The 21,259-nt window shown below is 43.0% G+C and overlaps 2 protein-coding genes across 3 annotated transcripts in view; both read right to left on the reverse strand.

Moving 5' to 3' along the window:
• Positions 1-6,979: 6,979 nt before the first annotated feature.
• LOC115148438 (heat shock protein beta-1) lies at positions 6,980-13,393 on the reverse strand. The gene is made up of 3 exons (XM_029690328.1): positions 12,807-13,393; positions 9,020-9,083; positions 6,980-7,600 (listed from the first exon to the last, which is right to left on the reverse strand). Exons 1-3 carry the CDS (start codon positions 13,267-13,269, stop codon positions 7,372-7,374), a joined length of 756 nt encoding a protein of 251 aa, XP_029546188.1. The 5' UTR covers positions 13,270-13,393; the 3' UTR covers positions 6,980-7,371.
• Positions 13,394-16,315: 2,922 nt separating this feature from the next.
• The window catches only part of LOC115148439 (serine/arginine repetitive matrix protein 3), a 157,585-nt gene continuing 152,641 nt past the window's right edge, over positions 16,316-21,259 (reverse strand). For both annotated transcript variants that reach the window (XM_029690330.1, XM_029690329.1), the window contains exon 14: positions 16,316-20,125. In XM_029690330.1, the coding sequence (XP_029546190.1) occupies positions 19,918-20,125 (208 nt within the window). In that variant the 3' untranslated portion in view covers positions 16,316-19,917. The remainder of the gene's footprint in view (positions 20,126-21,259) is intronic.

Raw genomic sequence — 21,259 nt, forward strand, 5'->3', positions numbered from 1 at the left:
TAAAACTTATATCTATCAGTGCACATACCCAGTTGTTTTTGACTGAAAATGTATCAGATGCAAATGACTGTAAATATCCATAATATCTTCTCATATGATGACAATCAAATTCATTGCCTACCATTGGGGGAAAAAATACTACTGATGTGACAAAGGGTGAAGCATGAAATGACACAAATGCATCCTCACTTGGCTCTGCACTGTACTAAGCCATTTCTTGTCAAAGAAGTTCTTTCAGAAGATGAATTATCATGCCCTGTTCTCCTGTAAAAGCTTTAGCCAATGGTGGCCGGGCTAGAGCATCAGCACTCACCAATCCAGTTGCTGTTGCTAAGGCTAGAATACGCACCCCCCACTCTCAGCAGCAGCCCTCCTCATTATAGGGCTACTGTACCAGACACATACAATTCTCTCATCCCCATTTTGCTGGAGATAAAAGCTAGTTGTGTTGAAGCGCATTTGGGAGGAAGTGTGCTCTTTATGTCTAGTTGTTGCAGTAGCTGAAATGGTTTTCTGTTGAAACAGAAAGATACAGTTGAAACAAATAATCTATCATTCTGTGCTTGGAAATGCACAGAATGATATATATATATTTTAAGTATAATATAAAAAAATATTTAAAAAATCTGAAAGTACAAAGTCTGCAGATGATAATTACATAACAAAAGGCTCATCCTCATGTCCCTCCTCCACAGCCACTTTCTCAATAGGATTTGATGTTCATTCATGACATAACTTCTGCTCGACACACAGGCCTCCACCCATGTGCTACTCAGAGACAGCATAGCTGAGCTGGGATGTCTTTCTGTCTGTTAAAAGTCATATCCTACACACAACACATAGCACATTTGCCTGATGGATTTACCATTGATTTAAATTACAACCCTCCTGTACACTAGAAGCCTATCTAAAGGGGTCTCTTAGACAAATGACATGATTGGTTGATGCCCACAACTAGCTGATGTGATGGGTTTATGTCCGCAACCCGCTGAAGTGATTGGTTGATGCCCATAATAAACTGCAGAGATTGGTTGATGCAGCTGTCAATCAGTCTGAGTCCAGGCCGTTCCTTCCTTTGCTGCCATTCTCATTTTCTCCTTTTCTCATTATCCTTCTCGTCACACTCTTCTGTGAAGAAGTGCCCTCATCACAGAGAGGAGGATTGCTTACGCATTTTTCTCTCCTCACAGCGGATCAAACAGAGGAGGGGGCATAAACGTATATAGTAAGGGATGGAGTGAGGGGTAGAGATGAGGACACACATGCTGGTATACATTATATTATACACAGCAAGAGGGATAATGACTAATACAGATACAGTAGTGCATTATATTATATGTGTGTATGTGTGTCTTTCCCTCTCTCTCTCATATATATATCTCTCACACACACATGGCCTATATCTTACAAAGCCATCAGGCCATTTTAAATGCATTGGCCTAACCATACTTTTACACGCTCAAAACATTTTAACATTAAAACCTCTCTAGGGTATGTGGGACGAAATCGTCCCACCTACTCAACAGCCAGTGGAATCCCGTGGCGCGATATTCAAATACCTTAGAAATGCTATTACTTCAATTTCTCAAACATATGACTATTTTACACCATTTTAAAGACAAGACTCTCGTTAATCTAACCACACTGTCCGATTTCAAAAAGGCTTTACAATGAAAGCAAAACATTAGATTATGTCAGCAGAGTACCCAGCCAGAAATAATCAGACACCCATTTTTCAAGCTACCATATAATGTCACATAAACCCAAACCACAGCTAAATGCAGCACTAACCTTTGATGATCTTCATCAGATGACACTCCTAGGACATTATGTTATACAATACATGCATGTTTTGTTCAATCAAGTTCATATTTATATCAAAAACCAGCTTTTTACATTAGCATGTGACGTTCAGAACTAGCATACCCGCCGCAAACTTCCGGTGAATTTACTAAATTACTCACGATAAACGTTCACAAAAAACATAACAATTATTTTAAGAATTATAGATACAGAACTCCTTTATGCAATCGCTATGTCCGATTTTAAAATAGCTTTTCGGCAAAAGCACATTTTGCAATATTCTGAGTATATAGCCTGGCCATCACGGGCTAGCTATTTTGACACCCACCAAGTTTGGCCCTCACCAAACTCCGATTTACTATAAGAATAATTGGATTACCTTTGCTGTTCTTCGTCAGAATGCACTCCCAGGACTTCTACTTCAATAACAAATGTTGGTTTGGTTCAAAATAATCCATAGTTATGTTCAAATATCCTCTGTTTTGTTCGTGCGTTCAAGACACTATCCGAAGGGTGACAAAGGGTTACGTGCCCGACGCGTTTCGTGACAAAACATTTCTAAATATTCCATTACCGTACTTCAAAGCATGTCAACCGCTGTTTAAAATCAATTTTTATGCGATTTTTCTCGTAAAAAAGCGATAATATTCCGACCGGGAAACCCTGTTTTCGTTCAAAGACGAAAAAATAAAAACATGGTGTCGGCTCGTGCACGCGCCTCCAGTCTCATTGTTCTCTGATCGACCACTATCCAAATGCGCTACTGTTTTTCAGCCTGGGCCTGCAAAGGCATCATTCCCCGTTCTGCCGCCTTCTGAGAGCCTATGGGAGCCGTAGGAAGTGTCACGTTACAGCAGAGATCCTCAGTTTTCAATAAAGAGAGTGTAGAAGGCCAAGAAATGGTCAGAGAGGGCACTTCCTGTAAGGAATCTTCTCAGGTTTTTGCCTGCCATATGAGTTCTGTTATACTCACAGACACCATTCAAACAGTTTTAGAAACTTTAGGGTGTTTTCTATCCAAATCAAAAAAATGATATGCATATTCTAGTTTCTGGGAAGTAGTAATAACCAGATTAAATCGGGTACGTTTTTTATCCGGCCGTGCAAATACTGCCCCCTACCCTAGAGAGGATAAAACACATGGCACAGTCAGTGTCATCGTGGGTTACCTTTGCCTGTTACTGTCTGAGACACAGGATTGATGGGATTGCATTTCCAACAGTGATTCACCCCTCCAAGCAGAAAAAGACCCCATGCATTATCATGTCACAAACTAATATGGTAAGAGGATTCTTGGTTTGTTCCCAGATAAGGAAGGTGTCTCCTGTCCTCATGTCTTGCAGGCTGCTGTGCGGCCTGACTGGCTTCTGTGACCCTGTGTTCTCAGACATCTCTGCTGGAGTGTATCCATCTGATCTTGGGAGTGAGTGTTCACTTTTGGTCACAGAGTACTGCTGATGGTGCAGTCTCTCTCACAAACATTCTGAAATCAATTTTCTCAGGGTGATGTAGTCCTATGTGGTGAGTGAGTTCAAGGAGGAACTTATTTGTTTATTGGGTGTGAAAGGGGCATCATCTGTGGACGCTGGTTGTCTTCACCGTTCCTCTACCTGACAGTTATGTGTTAATGACAGTGAACAGGTGTTGTGGCTTTATGTTGCCTGTTAAATGTAGTTATAGGGGATTGGTGGTGGTGCGGTGCGGCAAGAGTCCATCTTTAACTGGTACTGTAACATAGATACAGAAGTGATGCCTCTGAGAGCGGTTGGGAAAGCATCTGAACAAATTCCATTCTTTCCCACCCTGCATTTATAAACATTGTCTCCAGATCATGTTAAGGGGGCTGCTGCCTTTAGCGAGCTGGCCTACTTAGACCTGTCAGCCTGGGTGGAGAGGATAGAGGGAGGATGGGGGAGGATGGAGAGGGATCCGGGGGGATGAAGCAGCCAATAAGAGGGCTGATTGCTAATAGCGCCCCCCCCCCACAAACACACACACACACACACACACACACACACACACACACACACACACACACACACACACACACACACACACACAGGGCTGAGAGATGGAGATCGAGCTTAGGGTTGGCTGGGTGGCTGCAGCTGGATAGGATAGATGAGATAGAGATTACTAATTTAACAAGACATTAAAATGGAATGGGAATGGTAAGTCATATACGAGAAAAAAGCAAAAGACTGAAGTTCAGTGTCTTGCCCTATCAGTGACTTTGAAATAGAACTCCCACAAAGCTCCCTCTGCAGTAGATACTGTAATGAGTCATTCAACCAATATCAGTGCCTTTTCAGAAGTATAACTTGGTCCCGAAAAAACGTTTGATTTCACCTAATTTCAACATGATCATAAAGAGCACGTCTTCAACTTCCTAAAAAACATGTTTTCCCATCTCAAGAGGTTAAAATTACTATAAAATGACTATAGTAAGTGCCTAATAAGTGCCTAATAAATTAACACGGTTGACCATAACATGGTTGACCCTCACCTCAGGGCTGCATGCTACACCACTGCTTAAGTTAATTAATTTGTTAATTATAACCTCTAGCACAGTCAGTGTAGTCAGCTCAGCTATCTCCATTGAGACCGTGTCTGTGCAAACAAAACATGGTGGTGTTCCCTTTAGCAATCTTACTGGAATAAAGACCTCCTCCATTCCTGTTATTATTTAAGAGATTGTGATATCTCACATCTAAAAATGGGGCTACTTAATGTTAGATCCCTCACTTCCAAGGCAGTCATAGTCAATGAACTAATCACTGATCATAATCTTAATGTGATTGGCCTGACTGAAACATGGCTTAAGACTGTTGAATTTACTGTGTTAAATGAGGCCTCTCCTCCTGGTTACACTAGTGACCATATCCCCTGCGCATGCCGCAAAGGCAGAGGTGTTGCTAACATTTACGATAGCCAATTTCAATTTACCAAAACAAAAGTAACTGCGTTTTCGTCTTTTGAGCTTCCAGTCATGAAATCTATGCAGCCTACTCAATCACTTTTTATAGCTACTATTTACAGGCCTCCTGGGCCGTATACAGCGTTCCTCACTGAGTTCCCTGAATTCCTATCGGACCTTGTAGTCATGGCAGACAATATTCACATTTTTGGTGACTTTAATATTCACATGGAAAAGTCCATAGACCCACTCCAAAAGGCTTCCGGAGCCATCATCGACTCAGTGGGTTTTGTTCAACATGTCTCTGGACCTACTCATTGCAAAATTAAATTGTTTAGTTTTTTCGAAATAGAGCCATTTGTGTGCACTTCCGTTAATACTGTATACCCCGGTATGGTACAGAAATGGTAGGATGGTATGAACATCTGAATACCGCCCAACCCTGGTGTGTGGTCAAGGTGCCAATGCCTGGCCATCAACAACTTTTCACTCAATAGGGAAAGAAAAAAAATCCTGGTGCTCATCAGATGTCTTCCTAGTGTAGTCAGAGAAGTTGCCGGAAGCCCAGAGAATAGAAAGCAGTCCTCTTCCTCTATAAATAGAAAGAGAGGAGCGCTAGTGTGCGTGTGCATTAGTACACTGCCTGGGTTTCAACTGGAAGAGAATGAAAGTTGGAAATAAACAACAACTAGCCTCTTTCTACTACACCTCCAACTCAGACAGACCTTTCCAACTGCAATGAAGGTTGGAGAAAACCAAACAACTGTAGTAGTAAGTTAATTCAGCCTCGCAGGGAAAATGTCAGAATGGCAAATCTATAGCATAGACTGACATTTTGAGTTATACATGTAGCCTGCTACCACAGGAACTTCAGTAGATGGCATTAGGTAATAGCATGCTGCTGGAGGGGACAGAGTGTGTGTGTGTGTGTGTGTGTGTGTGTGTGTATGTGTGTGTGTGTGTGTGTGTGTGTGTGTGTGTGTGTGTGTGTGTGTGTGTGTGTGTGTGTGTGTGTGTGTGTGTGTGTGTGTGTGTGTGTGTGTGTGTGTGTGTGTGTGTGTGTACTAAGGCATGGTATAACCATGTAGGGACAGTAGGGATTTTAACACTTCCTCTCACAATATCCTTTTCTAATGCCAGTCCTGGGTTTCTCCACAGTGGTCTGATCAACACTTCGTGTGAGTCCTCTACTGTACCTGCAACCATGGAAACAGGTGTGTGACAAAGTGTGACAAAGTCAGTGATCATCACACCCCATCATGTGTATTGGGATGTGATTTACAGCAGTGTTGCTCAATCTCCGGTCTGGCCATCTATCTACCTGATATCTATCGCTCCTTTCTCTCGTTCTCTCTACAGTGTTTATCTTCAGACTAACACATGGTAGATTGTCAGATGCTACTGATGCCACCGCCACAAACAAATATGACACAATTGATATCATATTATTCAAAACAACATGTTAATAATTGTGCTACATCACTCAGATCGCATCTTACCTAAATAGAAGAGATAACAGATAAAGGAGGCCTATTAGGATTTTTCTTTATTCACCGTTATACGTGGGTACAGCTTTCCAAAAGCAACTACAGTACAGACCAGTATTAAAGACCATATTTTAACAACAGTGATTGGCCAGTAACAGTCAGAGGATGGTGAAATCATAGAAAAAGAATGAATAGAATTTCTGTGGTGTGCTGGCCCATTGGTTCTTTGGTGTTCTGTGTGTATCACTAGCCTGGTCCAGATCAGTATGTGCAGTCTTTCCAATTCCTATGGTCATTGTCAACACAATTATCTAGGACTAGGCTACAGAATCACTGGTGTCCTGGCTCTTCTTGGCTGTGTTAATGTCTGTAAGGAGAGAGAGAGAGAGAGAGAGAGAGAGAGAGAGAGAGAGAGAGAGAGGAGAGAGAGAGAGAGAGAGAGAGAGAGAGAGAGAGAGAGAGAAGAGGAGAGAGAGAGAGAGATAGGAGAGAGAGAGGAGAGAGAGAGAGAGAGAGAGAGAGAGAGAGAGAGAGAGAGAGGAGAGAGAGAGAGAGAGAGAGAGAGAGAGAGAGAGAGAGCGAGAGAGAGAGAGAGAGGAGAGAGAGAGAAGAGAGAGAGAGAGAGAGAGAGAGAGAGAGAGAGAGAGAGAGAGAGAGAGAGAGAGAGAGAGAGAGAGAGAGAGAGAGAGGAGAGGAGAGAGAGAGAGAGAGAGAGAGAGAGAGAGAGAGAGAGAGAGAGAGAGAGAGAGAGAGAGAGGAGAGAGAGAGAGAGGAGAGAGAGAGAGAGAGAGAGAGAGAGAAAGCACAGAATGATGATGCAACAGCAGGGCTGCAGTCACTGTTTGCAGATCTAATCGTTTTCAGTTCCTAGCAAGCGCATAATAGGAATGAGGAGTGTGTGTGTGTATGTGTGTGTGTAACTGTTTGTGTTGTTGTTGCTTGACTCAAATGCAGATAGTAATTACTGCAGTGTGGAATCGAGCAGGCAAGTGGTGTTAGTGTGAGCACACGTGAAACGTATAACATCATAGATGCATTTCCAGAGCCTACTGTAACTATACAATACGTGTGGAATTATCACAGTTTTGCCTACCTTCCCTCTTTCTGCCTAACCATTTCATCTGTGTCTACTATGTGTGTGTGAGTGTGTTTATGTTTGGAGTTTCACTCCTCTTCTTCCTCCTCTTCATGATGCTCATCATGATGGTGCCCATTGCCACTTCCCTTCCTCGTCGTCATGTCGTAGGGCTTGGTCTTGCTGCTGCCCATGGTGACAGGGATGGAGATCTCTGCAGCCTTGATGGCCTGCCTGTTCAGAGTAGTCTCCACGGTCAGCACTCCCTCAGGAGACAAGGTGGACGTCACCTTCTCAGCGTCAGCCATAGGGGGAAGTCTGGACCAGGGAGGAAAGGTAACATCACAGTCAGGCTACTGTACAGTACAAAAATACTTTACTGAGGCAGACAGTGCTTTTATCTCGCAATATACAGTATCTTTAATGTAATTTGATATCAACTTTATTCAGAATCACTGGTGTATAAATTCAGCTTCAGCACTAGGGGGCAGTCTGGATACAGGGAGGAGAGATAACAGCACAGTCAGGTTACTGTGCAAGACCAGACACGCTGGAAAGCTGTTATCGATGGCTTATGCTCCAGGGGGAGTATGAGCCTAAGCAAGTAAGGAAGGCTTCTATTTGGATGCTGCCTATAAAATACTTTACTGAGACATCTTCATTTTCTTGAAATGTAATTTGATAGAACCTTCATTTATTATAAGCTTTCCAGCCTGCCGGTGGGGCAGTGTTGATTGTCAGAGTCCTGGTATATGTAGTGGCCCATGGATGGCGATACAGAGACCCATGCAGCTCAGCTCAGAGGGAGGACGGCTGGCTGTACAAACACAGTCAGTCGCCGCCGGTATTGCTTTGCTCAGCCTTCCGCTACACTCAACCCTCTGCAGGCTTGACCAATCAACCAAAAGAGGCTCACAGGATCAGACCCATGATAACAGTATCACTGGAGTCTGGACTAATCCTGGAGCATGCATAATATGACAGAAAGCTGACAAAAGCTGCCATGAAGTAGCATAACTGTCACGTCCTGACCAGTAAAAGGGGTCATTTGTCATTGTAGTATAGTCAAGGCGTGGCAGGGGGTGTTGTTTTTGTGTGTTTTGGGATTGGTTTGTTTCATGGGGATTTGTTCTAGTTTTCATTTTCTATGTTCATTTTCTATGTGTGGCCGAGTATGGTTTCCAATCAGAGGCAAGTGTCTTTTGTTGTCTCTGATTGGAAGCCATACTTAGGCAGCCTGTTTTTTCCTTTGGGTTTGTGGGTGGTTGTTTTTCGTATAGTCAATGTTACCTTACGGAACTGTCGTGTGTCATTTTGTTAATATTTATTTAAGTGTTCACTTTATACGTTAAATAAAGAAGATGAGCACTCAACACGATGCGCCTTGGTCTCCATTCAACGACCCCTGTGACAATAACCAACCAATTTCTGTAGCAGAAGACTTAGGAATAGCTTTGAAATAGCTTTAAACAACCCTCCACTGAAAATAGACTTTTGTTGATGAAATCAGGGAGAGACATTATTTTGGCCAGTCATTGACAGAGACACTACACACATTTTTATGATGCCATTTTCAGCATGGTGACAAAATTGCTACGACGGGTTGTGCAACAATGGGTTATTCATTTGTTGCACAGTCTGCCAGGTTCGTTGATAGGAGTGTCACTGTGAGTTGTATCATCGCTATTAACATTGGCAATGATGTGTCAATATTGACAATGACGTTGTGTTACTTACGTGTATTTCCTAGTGAAGCATCTGGACACAAATCCATGCTCGTCCTTCCTCTCCTCATGCTTGCCTGTGGACACAAAACACACACGGGTCAGTCTTAGCCCTGTCTCACACTGGGGACTGCAGTCACTTCATGTGCCATGACCACTGTGTATAAATGTTATTTTGTGCAAAAACACAAGCTTCCTTGATACTTCAACACTATCAAGGGAGCATTTTTTTAGGAAAACCTTGTTTTCTGTTGGACAAGGGGCTGAGAATAGATGTCATGTCCCTGTCCCCCTGCCTGGTGTCTGTACTGTACATGCATGCCCCATTTGACATGTTCCCTAGCATGTTACCTGTGTGATGTACACACAGTAGCCAATTTATTAGGCACACCATCTAGTACTGGGTCAGACACCCCTTAGCATCCAGAACACCCTGAATTCTTTGAGGCGTGGATTCTACAAGGTGTCGGAAACATTCCACAGGGATGTTGGTCCATGCTGACATGATGGCATCCCGCAGTTGCTGCAGATTGGACGGCAGTACATTCATGCTGCGAAATGCCCATTCCATCTCCTCCCAAAGATGCTCTATTGGGTTTGGTCAGCAATAATGTTCACATACGCTGTGTTTTTCAATCGTTGCTCAGTTGGTATCAAGGGACGTAACGTATGACAGAAGAACATTCCCCACACCAGTACACAACCACCACAAGCCTGTACCGTTAACACCAGGCAGAATGGGTCCATGGACTCATGCTGCTTAAGCCAAATCCTGACTCTGCCATCCTGACTCTACATGACCCAACAGGAACCGGGATCCATTGGACCAGGCAATGTTTTTCCACTCCTCTGTTGTCCAGTGTTGGTGATCGAGTGCCCACTGGAGCTTCTTCTTCTTGTTTTTAGCTGATATGAGTGGAACCCGGTGTGGTCATCTGCTGCAATTGCCCATCCGTGACAAGGATTGAGTTGTGCATTCCTTGATGCCATTCTGCATACCACTGTTGTATTGTGCTTCTTAACTTGCACAATTCTTGCCATTCTCCTTTGACCTCTCTCATCAATGAGCTGTTTTCGCCCACAGGACTGCCGCTGACTGTATGTTTTTTGTTTGTTGTACCATTCTCGGTAAACCCTAGACACTGACGTGCGTGAAAAGCCCAGTGTCACGTCCTGACCATAGAAAGTTGTTATTTTCTATGATAGAGTAGGTCAGGGCGTGACAGGGGGTGTTTGTCTGTTTTTCTATTTCTATGTTCAGTTTCTAGTTTTGTATTTCTATGTTGGTTTTTGTTTGGCATGACCTCCAATTAGAGGCAGCCGGTTGTCGTTGTCTCTAATTAGAGGTCCTATTTAAGTTGATGTTTGTCCCACCTGTTTTTGTGGGTGATTATCTTTTGAGTAGTGTGTTTTCCTCTCTGCGTCGTGGTTTGTTGTTTTTGTATTATCAAGTATTTAAGTGTATTGCATTCAGTTTCACATTTAATAAATATGTCGAACCACAACCATGCTGCGCGTTGGTCCGATCATTCAAACAGCTGTGACACCCAGGAGGGTGACCGTTTTCCAGCGTGCCTGGCACCGATGATCATACCACATTGAAAGTCGCTTAGGTCATTCATTTTGCCCATTCTAACATTCAGTGAACAGTAACTGAATGCCTCGATGCCTGTCTGCTTGCTTTATATAGCAAGCCACAGCCACAAGACTCATTGTCAGTAGGAGCAATCCATTTTCTTGAACCTAATAAACTGTCCACTGAGTGTATGTGCCAACTGGTTTATATCTCTATGTCTCTCACCAGGTTCCTACAAATACACATGCCAGGCTTGAAATACTGACAGCATATCTTTTTGTTATGATTATGTTATGACAACAGCTGATCTGATAATAGGAGTTTGCCACAGGGACCAGTCCCCTTTTCTGCAGGACTACAACACTGATAAACAGCCACACCTGTTTCTCAGCTTTGATAGGAACATGAGAAGTGTGCAAGTGTTATAAGCAACTATACAAGGATGCAGTGTTCATTCCCAGTGTCAGAGCTTTGTTGATCATAACCGTCTGCCGCTAGAGGAGGAGAAAACAAGAATATGCTCTGGAACTGGACCAGCAGCCCATTTAAAGTAGCAGATCAGAGACACAGCGAGAGTGAGTCATGGATAAATTTCCTCTCTCTCTCTCTCTCTCTCTCTCTCTCTCTCTCTCTCTCTCTCTCTGAGTGGATATGGCACCAGAGAGGGTCTGGGTTCTCTCATGGATTTGATGATATCATTAACTATTCTCCGACATTATTAATACAGGTCCTTGAAAGTGCTTTCTGCTCCAGACTAACCAACAAGTAAGTAAGGGAAGATATTCATTGTCAAGATGAAAAAGTGTTATTTTAAGTCCAATCTACAGTTTGTACACCCTAACCCTAACAGGGTATGTTATACTTCAACATAAAATACAGGGTCCTTATTACATTTTATTCATTTAGCAGACACTCTTATCCAGAGCGACTTACGGCAGCAACTAGGGTTAAGTACCTTGCTCAAGGGCACAGATTTTTTACCTAGTCGGCTCAGAGATTCAAACCAGCAACCTTTCAATTACTGGCCCAACGCTCTTAACCACTAGGCGACTTATTGTAAGTCTAGCTTACAGTTTGGACATACTGCCCAAGTCCCCACTATAAAACAATGTTATTGTTGTAATAGTCTATTCAAAACATAGCATATGTAACACAATAAAATGGGTTTGGACATAACGTTAAACCCACTTGATGTTGTTGTAATGGTCTACTTCCACGAGTGTACAGTTCAATACATATCTCTGTTGTTGTAATGTGAATAATGAATCAGGAATCTATGGGCTCTGTTCCAGCAGCCCCCAACCCCTCTCTCCCTCTGTCCATCTTCCCCTCCCTCCCGCCCTCAGGTCTACAAAGACCATGGCTGTGTAATATATTGTGATGTTATGTGATGTGACTTTGGGCTAAGCCCTTCACATAAAACAATCAACACAGGGCTACAACAAGTGTTACTCTCACTGTCCTCCATGTCACAGCAACAACTCACTTACTATGACAAGTGAAACACTATAGTGTGCTTAGTAGTATTTAGTAAGTGAGACATCTCATGTGCCTCATTCATCGTTAAATGCATGTGTAACATATACCCACTAAAACTCATTAGGTCCAGGTCCAGGTCTCTCTTGAAAAATGGATTTTTATCTCAACGAGACTAACCTGGTTAAATAAAGGTTAAATAAAACATTATGATGCTAAGAGATGCAAAACAGAAACCAGCTCCACTAGACACAGATGCTGTATTCATTCTAATAAAATAAAATGTTTTGATGCACATAAACAAATTCTGCATATTATGAAGTCAATTGAATGTACTGTGGTAGCTACAAAGTTATACTGATTTTGTCTACTGAGACAGACACATAGACACAGGGAGAGAAAGAGACAGATACAGAGAAAGGGAGGGCCAGAGACAAAGCAAGCGCCAGAGACACACACAGAAAGAAAGAGACAGACCGAGACAGAGCCAGTGAGACAGAAGCAGCCTAATTCTGATCGTTTGACCAATCCCATCAGATATTTTCTCATCAGTTCTTTTTCAGCGATGATCATATTGGTCAAACGACCAATTAGTGAGAGAATTTTGTTAAATTGTGCTGCCTGTGTAAACACAACTATAGAGAGAGAAAGATACAGACAGAGACAGCGCTAGAGACAGAGCCAAAGCCAGACACAGAGCCAGAAACAAAGACAGAGCCAAAGCTAGATAGAGATATGAGTTTATTACCAGTGATCTCTACCACGCCATCCTTGGTCCTGACCACCAACTCTTCAGGGGAGAAGTGGTTGACGTCCAGAGTGACCTTCCAGGCTTCCTGGGTCTGCTTGATCTCAGACATGCCAGTGCTGAGCTGGCGGGAGAGGGCGCGGGCGTGTAATGCTGCCCCAGCCTGGGCCATCATGGGGGCCTGGACCATCATTGGGGCTTGGGGCATCATTGGGACTAAGGGCATCATTGCACTCTGCTGGTGGGGCATCATAGAGGACATGAAGCCGGCAGAGGACAGGTCGTGGCCGAGGGCGGGGCGCATGTAACCGGGCCAGTGGGTGCTGGAGAAGGAGGGTAACCCCTCTGCGTGGGCAGGCATACCGAAGGACTGGTCGAAGAGTCGGTTGCCCTGGTACCAGTCCCTGTAGGGGTCCCAGCTAGGGGTGCGGAGCAGGCTGAAGGGGATGCGTCTCTCTGTCATGTTTTCTGGAAGAAGAGGAGTAGTACTGTTGCAGTAGTAGAGCTGTGAAGCTGGCTGGCTGTAGATGCCTTTGGTTGGAGTCTCTCTCTCAAACTTCCACCGAAAGTACCGTCTGCTCCTCGGCAGAGGGCTTTTATACACACAGCCACCGCCCACTTCTAGTCAACACTGTCACTGACCCTCCCTTCACATCCCATCTGCCTCGCCCTCCCAGGACAGATATTTATAGAATGAACTAGGTCTATTTGTGGCAGACGTAGCACTAAAATGGAATCCAAGTCCAAGGCAGTGGCGTAGAGCAGTGTCGCTGGGATTTTATAGCTAATCTCATGCTATTTTACATACTTGCCATGAGGCTTAGAGAGAAAATGTTACTGTTTTAGAGGTAATTTCCTGCTATTCTACACATTTTGCCATGAGGCGGAGATAACATTTTGCAGTTTTAAGGCTAATTTCCTCTTATTCCCCCTAAAATTGTCATGGCATATGACGTGTTCATATGCTATCTGCGACTCCCAAAGCCTGGGGACAATGACGGGGTGTGCCACACCAGTGCAGTTCATAAAACACAGGCTTGATTTAGAAATGCATGAAAAAGACACTTGAAATATCTCAATAAAATAGAAGCTTTACCCCACTACCCCTCTAACAACTGCCCAGCACTCCGTTTCACCCCCTCCTCCGCCCTTCCTCCCAATTGTAATCCCCCTCTGAGCCCATCCTAGCCATGACACAGGGCTAGAGGAATCTGAGAGTCTGTTGTAAAGCAGACAGCCCTGCTCAGCAGAACTAGAGCCCCCCTGCATAGAGGGGAGACATAAGTATGCTGTTTCTAACACACAGGCTGGTAGAGGACAGGGCATTATGTGACAAGCCAACCAGCCACATACGTGCTATTAGAATGCACACTATAATCCTAGGAGCTCGGACAAGCAAAACACAACACAGACAACACTGACAACACACAGCCACACTCAAGCATGCTTGCATAAAGTACACACCCACAAACCCGCGAAAACACACAGAGACTGCACACAAACATGGAGGTATTTGGTGTGATATGAGTTACTCCTGATATAGAGGCATGGAACCAGAGCTTATTTAGACAGGGGTTGATACTGATGTAGACCCTATATCTCCTTCCTATTTCTGATCGCAAAGTCACCTACAGAATGGCATCCCACTAATCTCATGGACACCCTGTTTAGTTTCACATCTCTTCCACTGCTGTCTCTATGCCCTGTGCTATTTTGGCTCCAATAATTCTTTTTTACCAATCTTGAACAAGGACTTGGTTTTGGTATGCACCTTTTAATGCTCAGCTTACATTATATTGATTTCAGAAAATGTGGATAAATGTTAGGACAAATGTCCATTTAGTCCATGGTATCAATACTGCTCCTGTACAGGTAACATCAGAGATGCAGCGCCACATTTCGTGTCCCAGCGTGTAATAGAGTTCACAGTAAAACTGACAGAGTAAATCTAAGTCTGATTGAAGAAAATAGAATTATGCCACAGATAACATTTTAGTCCCAGTCTAAAAAGAGTCAAATGTACTCTGGCAACAGAGTCATTTTTTCTGAGTTGTATTCTCTCAATTTAGTCTTGATATTTAACTCTGCATCATTGCGTTTCACTCTGTACAGTATTAATTGAAAATAACTTTTCCTTTTTAAACTCCCTGTAGTGTTGATCAGTGTTCTAGAGTTAATTGTTTACTCTCACAGTAAAATCGCAAGAGCTAATTCAACTCCTATGGAGTCAAATGCAGCGCTAATTTGGGGTTAATATGGTCCCATTTGAGGTATAATGGTGTTTAAGTTTCATTTGCATATTTCTTAACGTGTCACATTATGGTAGCTTGCAACGTGACATCCAATCTCTATATGACATCTGCCATAGATTTAACTCCCTGTCTCTGGTTACTCTTATTGGTTAAAAGTACTCAGTCCCAATCAACTCCAGTTATCAACACTAACTCTGGGGAGCGTATCACTCTGTTGAGTTAAAATAACTCCTGTATAGTCAATTTAACTCTTAAATGTTTAACTCTTAAATGTCACCTTGATTTACTGTGTAAAATTGGAGCTACTGCTTGGGTGGACCTCATACTTGTGTGAGCCTGGCAGTCTTTACATCACTATGGGTCTACATGTTACTGTACTATTTCCATAAACTCATGGACCTAGGGATGGGATGGGTCGTTGGCATACTGTACCGCACAGCCAGGTGTTCGTCTTTGCTGAATCAGCACTACCACTAACTTGACAGTTCATCCATCTTATTTGAGGGTTTTATTGAGGGGTAATATTGCCTTGTGTCTCTTCCAAAAAGCAGCACTGGATGAGAGTCAATATTCCATCACATTAACTCAGACTAGACTGAGTTGAATGCAAGGTCCAAATATTTGAAATTCTCAATGTGTATTTGGTTTGGCACAATGAAACCAATGGAATAGTTCCAAAAGTACACACTTCGTTTGCCAGGCAAGATAAATCAAGCACACAGGTTTAACTCGGACTCAAGAGTGCAGTGCATGGTTGAACATACATGAGCTGGCTTTTTTTTATTTGCCAACTCATGTCAAACGATACCTGTTGTTGTATAGATCAAAAGTACAGAGCCTAGGGTTAGGGTTGTGGTTCAGGTTAAGGTTAATGCATTTTCATTCATTCATCAGACTGTGCCTCAGACTCAGACAGATACAACAATAATGTCGTAATTTCCTGGGAGCGATGCTGCCTGTATTCATCATATATTCACAGGTTACATAACATAGGTTGAATTTATGGACTTGGGAGGAAAGATAAACAGGGAGTTGGAAAAGTACACCAGGTTACAGAATATTTCAGTCCTTTTCTCTCAGGCCAGAGGTTTCCAGTATCACTATGAAATAAAGTACACATTTACATTAGTAACCTCTGTTGGTGGTACCTACAAATAGCACATGCACATATTACCGTATGAACATCGTGTAGACCTCAGTGACAACATTTTATTCCCATGTCAAAAAGAGTATCTTTCGAAAGACAACACAAGTAGCTCATTTTTGGTTTATATTTATTGTCCTGTATAATAACTTTTACACTACAACTAAATGACTTTTATACAATCCAAAGGTTTAGCGCTGTACTCTTAATATCGGAACAGGTTTTGTTTAATATCATACTAGGTTACAGTAACTCTGGTTACATTTTTAATGTAACACTGCATGAGTGACAGGAGGCTTGACGAATGGGAAGGAAGACTGAAGGGGTTCCCTGATTGCATCATCACCAGCAGCTGTCCTATCAGCACAGAGTAATAAACTGAGGCAGGGTACATGATGGGCTTCTTGTGGGACTACCTGTGTCTGGGTTCCAGCGTTTTGAAAGCAGGGGCATTTGCTGCGTACGTAGTTTAGCTGACCACCGGCTTGCAAAATGAGTAGACCCTCTGTCTGAGACCTCATGCCAGGTCAGAGCCAGTTACTAGGACACCTCTGGTAGAAGCAGGGTGCAGGGGATAGGGCCAGCCTGTTACAGCAGGGGCAATGTGATTGGTTAGACCAACAACAAACTAGCCCAATCGACACGTCTATGTCTGGAGGGAGATAATCCAGGCCTGATCAACGTTTTGGACAGAAGGAGTTGGTAGAAGTGGACCTTTGGAGCCCTGCAGAGTAACAGCCCCTCTACGTAACTTTAACTATGTATACCCTGCACCAGGAAACAGACAGGCAGAAGAATAACAGATTGCATCAACACAAACTTTTAATACATGGTCTCTGTGGACTGTTCCAGTACTGTAATGAACCCTGTGTAAGAGCATTATAAAATACATCAGGTAAGGGAACACCGCCATTGAAACAAGCTACCGCCAACTCAGCTCCCTCCCCTATTCTTAAAGGAAGCAGAAGCTTTCATCACAAATAAAAAGGATTTGGGTTAAAACATCAATGGACATACTGTATATTCAAAGATGAGAATAAATACATTTGCAGCAATTCTCCCATGATATATTAGTATCTCAATGACACGATTCTTCAAATTGCTTTAAAAACATTTGATGAGACAAAACAAATAAATATTCAAATAAATAAACAATAAATAACTTAATAGATAATTGGAATAAATAATTTAATAAATAGCTGTGGATAAAATATAGAACCACAAGAATACATGGATGCTTTTGCAGAAGGTTTCTGAAGTATCTTAAGAAAGGGCATCTTTACAGAGCGACTTCACCTCATTGGTCATTGCAGAAGAGGTACAGTAGTATCTACATTAAAGGTGCAGTATGCAGAAATTCTAATAGTTCGACTAATTTCAGTTTATGTGACAAAACACGCAATGCATAGTGTAGAGAATCATTGTAACAGCTAAACCGCTGTGAAATATATTGTCAATAACCCAAAACATTGTATTTTCAGCCGTTTGAAGCTGGTGTACAAACCGAAAGTAAAAGATGCAAAAACGGAACCTAAGAACGGGAATAATAGAAATAGCGCACATAGAACAGATCTACTGGTTCTTAGAGAAGCTTTCAATGAGAATGACAGATCTATAACTCACATTTCTATGTGTATTTGGTCAGGCCGCCCCAAAATGTACATATTGCAGCTTTAATAGTTTGAACACAATAAATAGTGGAATAGGGAAGAGAGGAAAAGTACATAATAATACATTGTTTTTTATATCCCTTCTTGCCTTTGTGTGTAATTACAGGTCCGGTACGTCACATACAATACAGATCAGAATGGGCGGAGAGATGACAGATTCACCCTGGGAGCTGTAGTACTTTAGTGACAGGGACAGATGCACCCTGGGACCTGTAGTACTGTAGTGTCCGTGACAGATGCACCCTGGGACCTGTAGTGGCAGCCAGCAGGGCTCTCTGGTACAAGCAGCAGCCTTCCTCATTCCTGGTGCATCATCATACTAAGTCACCATCAAATAACAAGCCTCTTCAAAATCACATGGAATATACAGTGCATAGTTTACAAGCCAGAACTTACAGTTTAGAATCATTTATATATCCTGACATATATGCTACAACCTTTAAGCAAAACATACATCAGTTCCCTTCTGTGTGCTAAATTGTCAGCCGACTTTTGTTTTGTTCTTTATCGCTTCTCTTGATCTCTCAAGTTCCTAAAATAGAGCATTAGTGTCTTTGGGGAAATGATGTAATGATATTGGAGAAAAAAAGGCCCAGTACTGTTTTAATTTGACTTATTTTCCATTTGTGTCTCTTATTTTCCTCTTCTTCCACAAACTCATGAAGTGTCCCAATGCTAGAATATATCAAATAAAATAACAACTTTATTTTCTGGTTACTTTTGCTCCGTGGAAGATTATGGAGAAAGTGCTTACAGACTTGTTCTTTAGGCTTTATCATTTATTTTCTAAAACCATGATCCGAGAAATGTTATTTTAAATAATTGCCAGTGTGTTGCATCCATTTTAATATTATAGCACATTCATTTGAAATATCTATTTTTTTTCTTCCTTCTTCCCACCTGTGGGAAAAAAAATCGATATTTCAAATGAATGTGCTATAATATTAAAAACCTCCCTCTTCCTTCCATTGATCCAGGCTCGGGTTAAGAGAAAGGGGTAGCAATAAAGCGACCGGAGTATGGGCGAGTGGGGGTGTCGAAAGGAAAGTAGTGGGCGTGTGGAAAGGAGTGGGTGTGTCGAAAGGAAAGTAGTGGGCATGTGGAAAGGAGTGGGTGTGTCGAAAGGAAAGTAGTGGGCGTGTGGAAAAGAGTGGGTGTGTCGAAATCGCTCTGCTATAGGTTAGAATGTTTTGACTGAGCCGTTTTTTTCTGTTCCGTTTCTTACCCGCAACTGCCGTACACTGACCTACCATACCGCGAGAGTTTGGACTTCTGCTTGAGTCTGAGTTGTATTTCACTGTTAGTTTTACACAAATAATTGTACATTTTCAGTTAGAAAACTGACAATTGTTTATTTTAGATTAAAGGTATTGATGATGGGTGTACTGTTGCTTCATGCGTTGTACACGTGTGCTTACTGTGACTGTCACCCTGATATTGTCTACTAGGTAGTGGTGTCGCGGTGTTCTTGACGTTCATGCCCTTCCCATTGAGTAGTAGACTGTATCAAGGTGACATCTAGATGGTTATCAATATTAGCTATTTCTTGTGAAGGATGCTATACTACTTGAAATAAAATCACGTTAGTGAAAAAATGTCCACGTAAGATACCGCCAGCGACACGACCGTGATACCCAGTACAAAGAACTTCAAGTCAGCAGGCATGTTGATACAACACCGGTGCACTGGTTGACTCATCGTGCAGCCCAATCAGCCACGCAAAACGGTCTTGAATGGCAACAATTCTGCCCAATTAGATGATTTGCTTTCTTTTCACCCAATGCCCATACTCCGGTCGCCATAATGGGCAGCAGCCACCCATACTTGCGGGTTAACGCGGGTTAACGTGAAGTATACAGAGATGGAGACTGAGGGTAAAAATGGACCAGAGGTCTGGCCCTGTGTTTGAACCATTCAGGGACATAAGAATACATAACACGATTTATCTTATCTTTCTCTCTATTTCCCTCTCTGTTTCCCTCTCTAACCCCCTCGCTCGCTCTCTTTCTCCCCCACCCTTTCTTTCTTTCTCTGTCTCTCTCTCCTCAGAAGCCGGGGCTCTCGTAGCTGCTGCGACTGTAGTAGCTGTGGTTGCGGCTGCGGGAGCGGCTGTGGCTCCTGGTGCGGCTGTGACTGCGGCTGTAGCTGCTGTAGCTGTCATGGCTGCGACTCCTCTCCGAGTGGGAGGGGCTAGACATGGAGCTGGAGGAGGAGGGGCTTGGACGGTAGTACGGGATAGGCCGCTTCCGAGCGCTGAGGAGAGGAGACAATAGAGGGATAGAAGGTTATACGGTGTATAAAAGGCTTGTGACCAGTTAGTGTGAGGAGGACCACCACTCTGACAGCTGATCTGAGATCTGCTCTTTTGGCATGCCTCTGCATTGTACCGTACACTCCAATGGGAATACTGTAGGTTTGCAATATTATCATATGCTTTTCTGATTCCCAAAATATTTTGTACTTCAACTATACTTCGTCAAATGTTATAATTGCATAAAAAGATCATGAGAGGGTCATGTTTGGAACATAATAGAGGTCAACCAAAAGGGTCTGGGTCAGCTGTCTTCAAGGGGCAGGCCAGAAATGTGGCATAGTAGTTATTCGGTGCGGCAGTCAAATTGAGAAGTGCTGAAAGAGAGCGGCTCCATGTGTTAGTTAGTAGGAGTCCGCAAGCACACACACACACACACACACACACACACACACACACACACACACACACACACACACACACACACACACACACACACACACACACACACACACACACACACACGCACATTTCAAAAGGGTTAGGAGCATTGAGATTGCCTTGTTAGTGAGCACCCTCAAGGTGCAACTTAAGTGCCCACAGAGGTTGCTGCTGGTAAATTGAGAGCTGTTAGCCGCAAAAAGACAGGAAATCATCTGAAGGTTAGCCATCACCCAGGAATCAGGAGAGTTAATCTAGAGGCAGGACGTCAGCGCTATCAAGGTGCTCACTACCTATGGGGATGTTTTGGCAAAAAAAATGTGGTAGTTGTGGATCACAAATACAGAATCCCAAAGAATTTATATAGAACCACAATTTCTGGTTTACAGGCAGACATCGTTTGACGAACCTTGATAGCGCCTTTATCAAAAACGTGTGTTACAGAATTAGTGCACATCAGTGACTGTTTGTCTAGTGCTGGTGAACGTGGATTTACAAGAAGAAAGATGGATAGAAAGAGGGAGATCGAGAGGAAAGGGGAGGGAGCAGCGTTACTCTAGGGAAGTCTGTTCGGTTGGTTAACTGCTTCACAAGGCTTCAGCAAGGAGGACTAGGGGAGTCATGCTGCACGGCAACTGTTACCACGGTAACCTAGCCTGCAGCTCAGCAGTATTCCGTTGTCTTGGCTTCGGGGG

Source organism: Salmo trutta, chromosome 15 (genome assembly GCF_901001165.1).
Source record: "Salmo trutta chromosome 15, fSalTru1.1, whole genome shotgun sequence".
NCBI classification, from domain to species: domain Eukaryota; kingdom Metazoa; phylum Chordata; class Actinopteri; order Salmoniformes; family Salmonidae; genus Salmo; species Salmo trutta.

What these genes read in the sequence shown, in the direction of transcription:
- LOC115148438 (XM_029690328.1), bottom strand. Translation starts at nt 13,269, where the DNA reads ATGACAGAGAGACGCATCCCCTTCAGCCTGCTCCGCACCCCTAGCTGG. An exon ending in TGGCGTGGTAGAGATCACTG is followed by an intron (nt 9,084 to 12,806) that starts GTAATAAACTCA and finishes TTGTGTCCACAG; the next exon opens with GCAAGCATGAGGAGAGGAAG. An exon ending in TGCTTCACTAGGAAATACAC is followed by an intron (nt 7,601 to 9,019) that starts GTAAGTAACACA and finishes TCCCTGGTCCAG; the next exon opens with ACTTCCCCCTATGGCTGACG.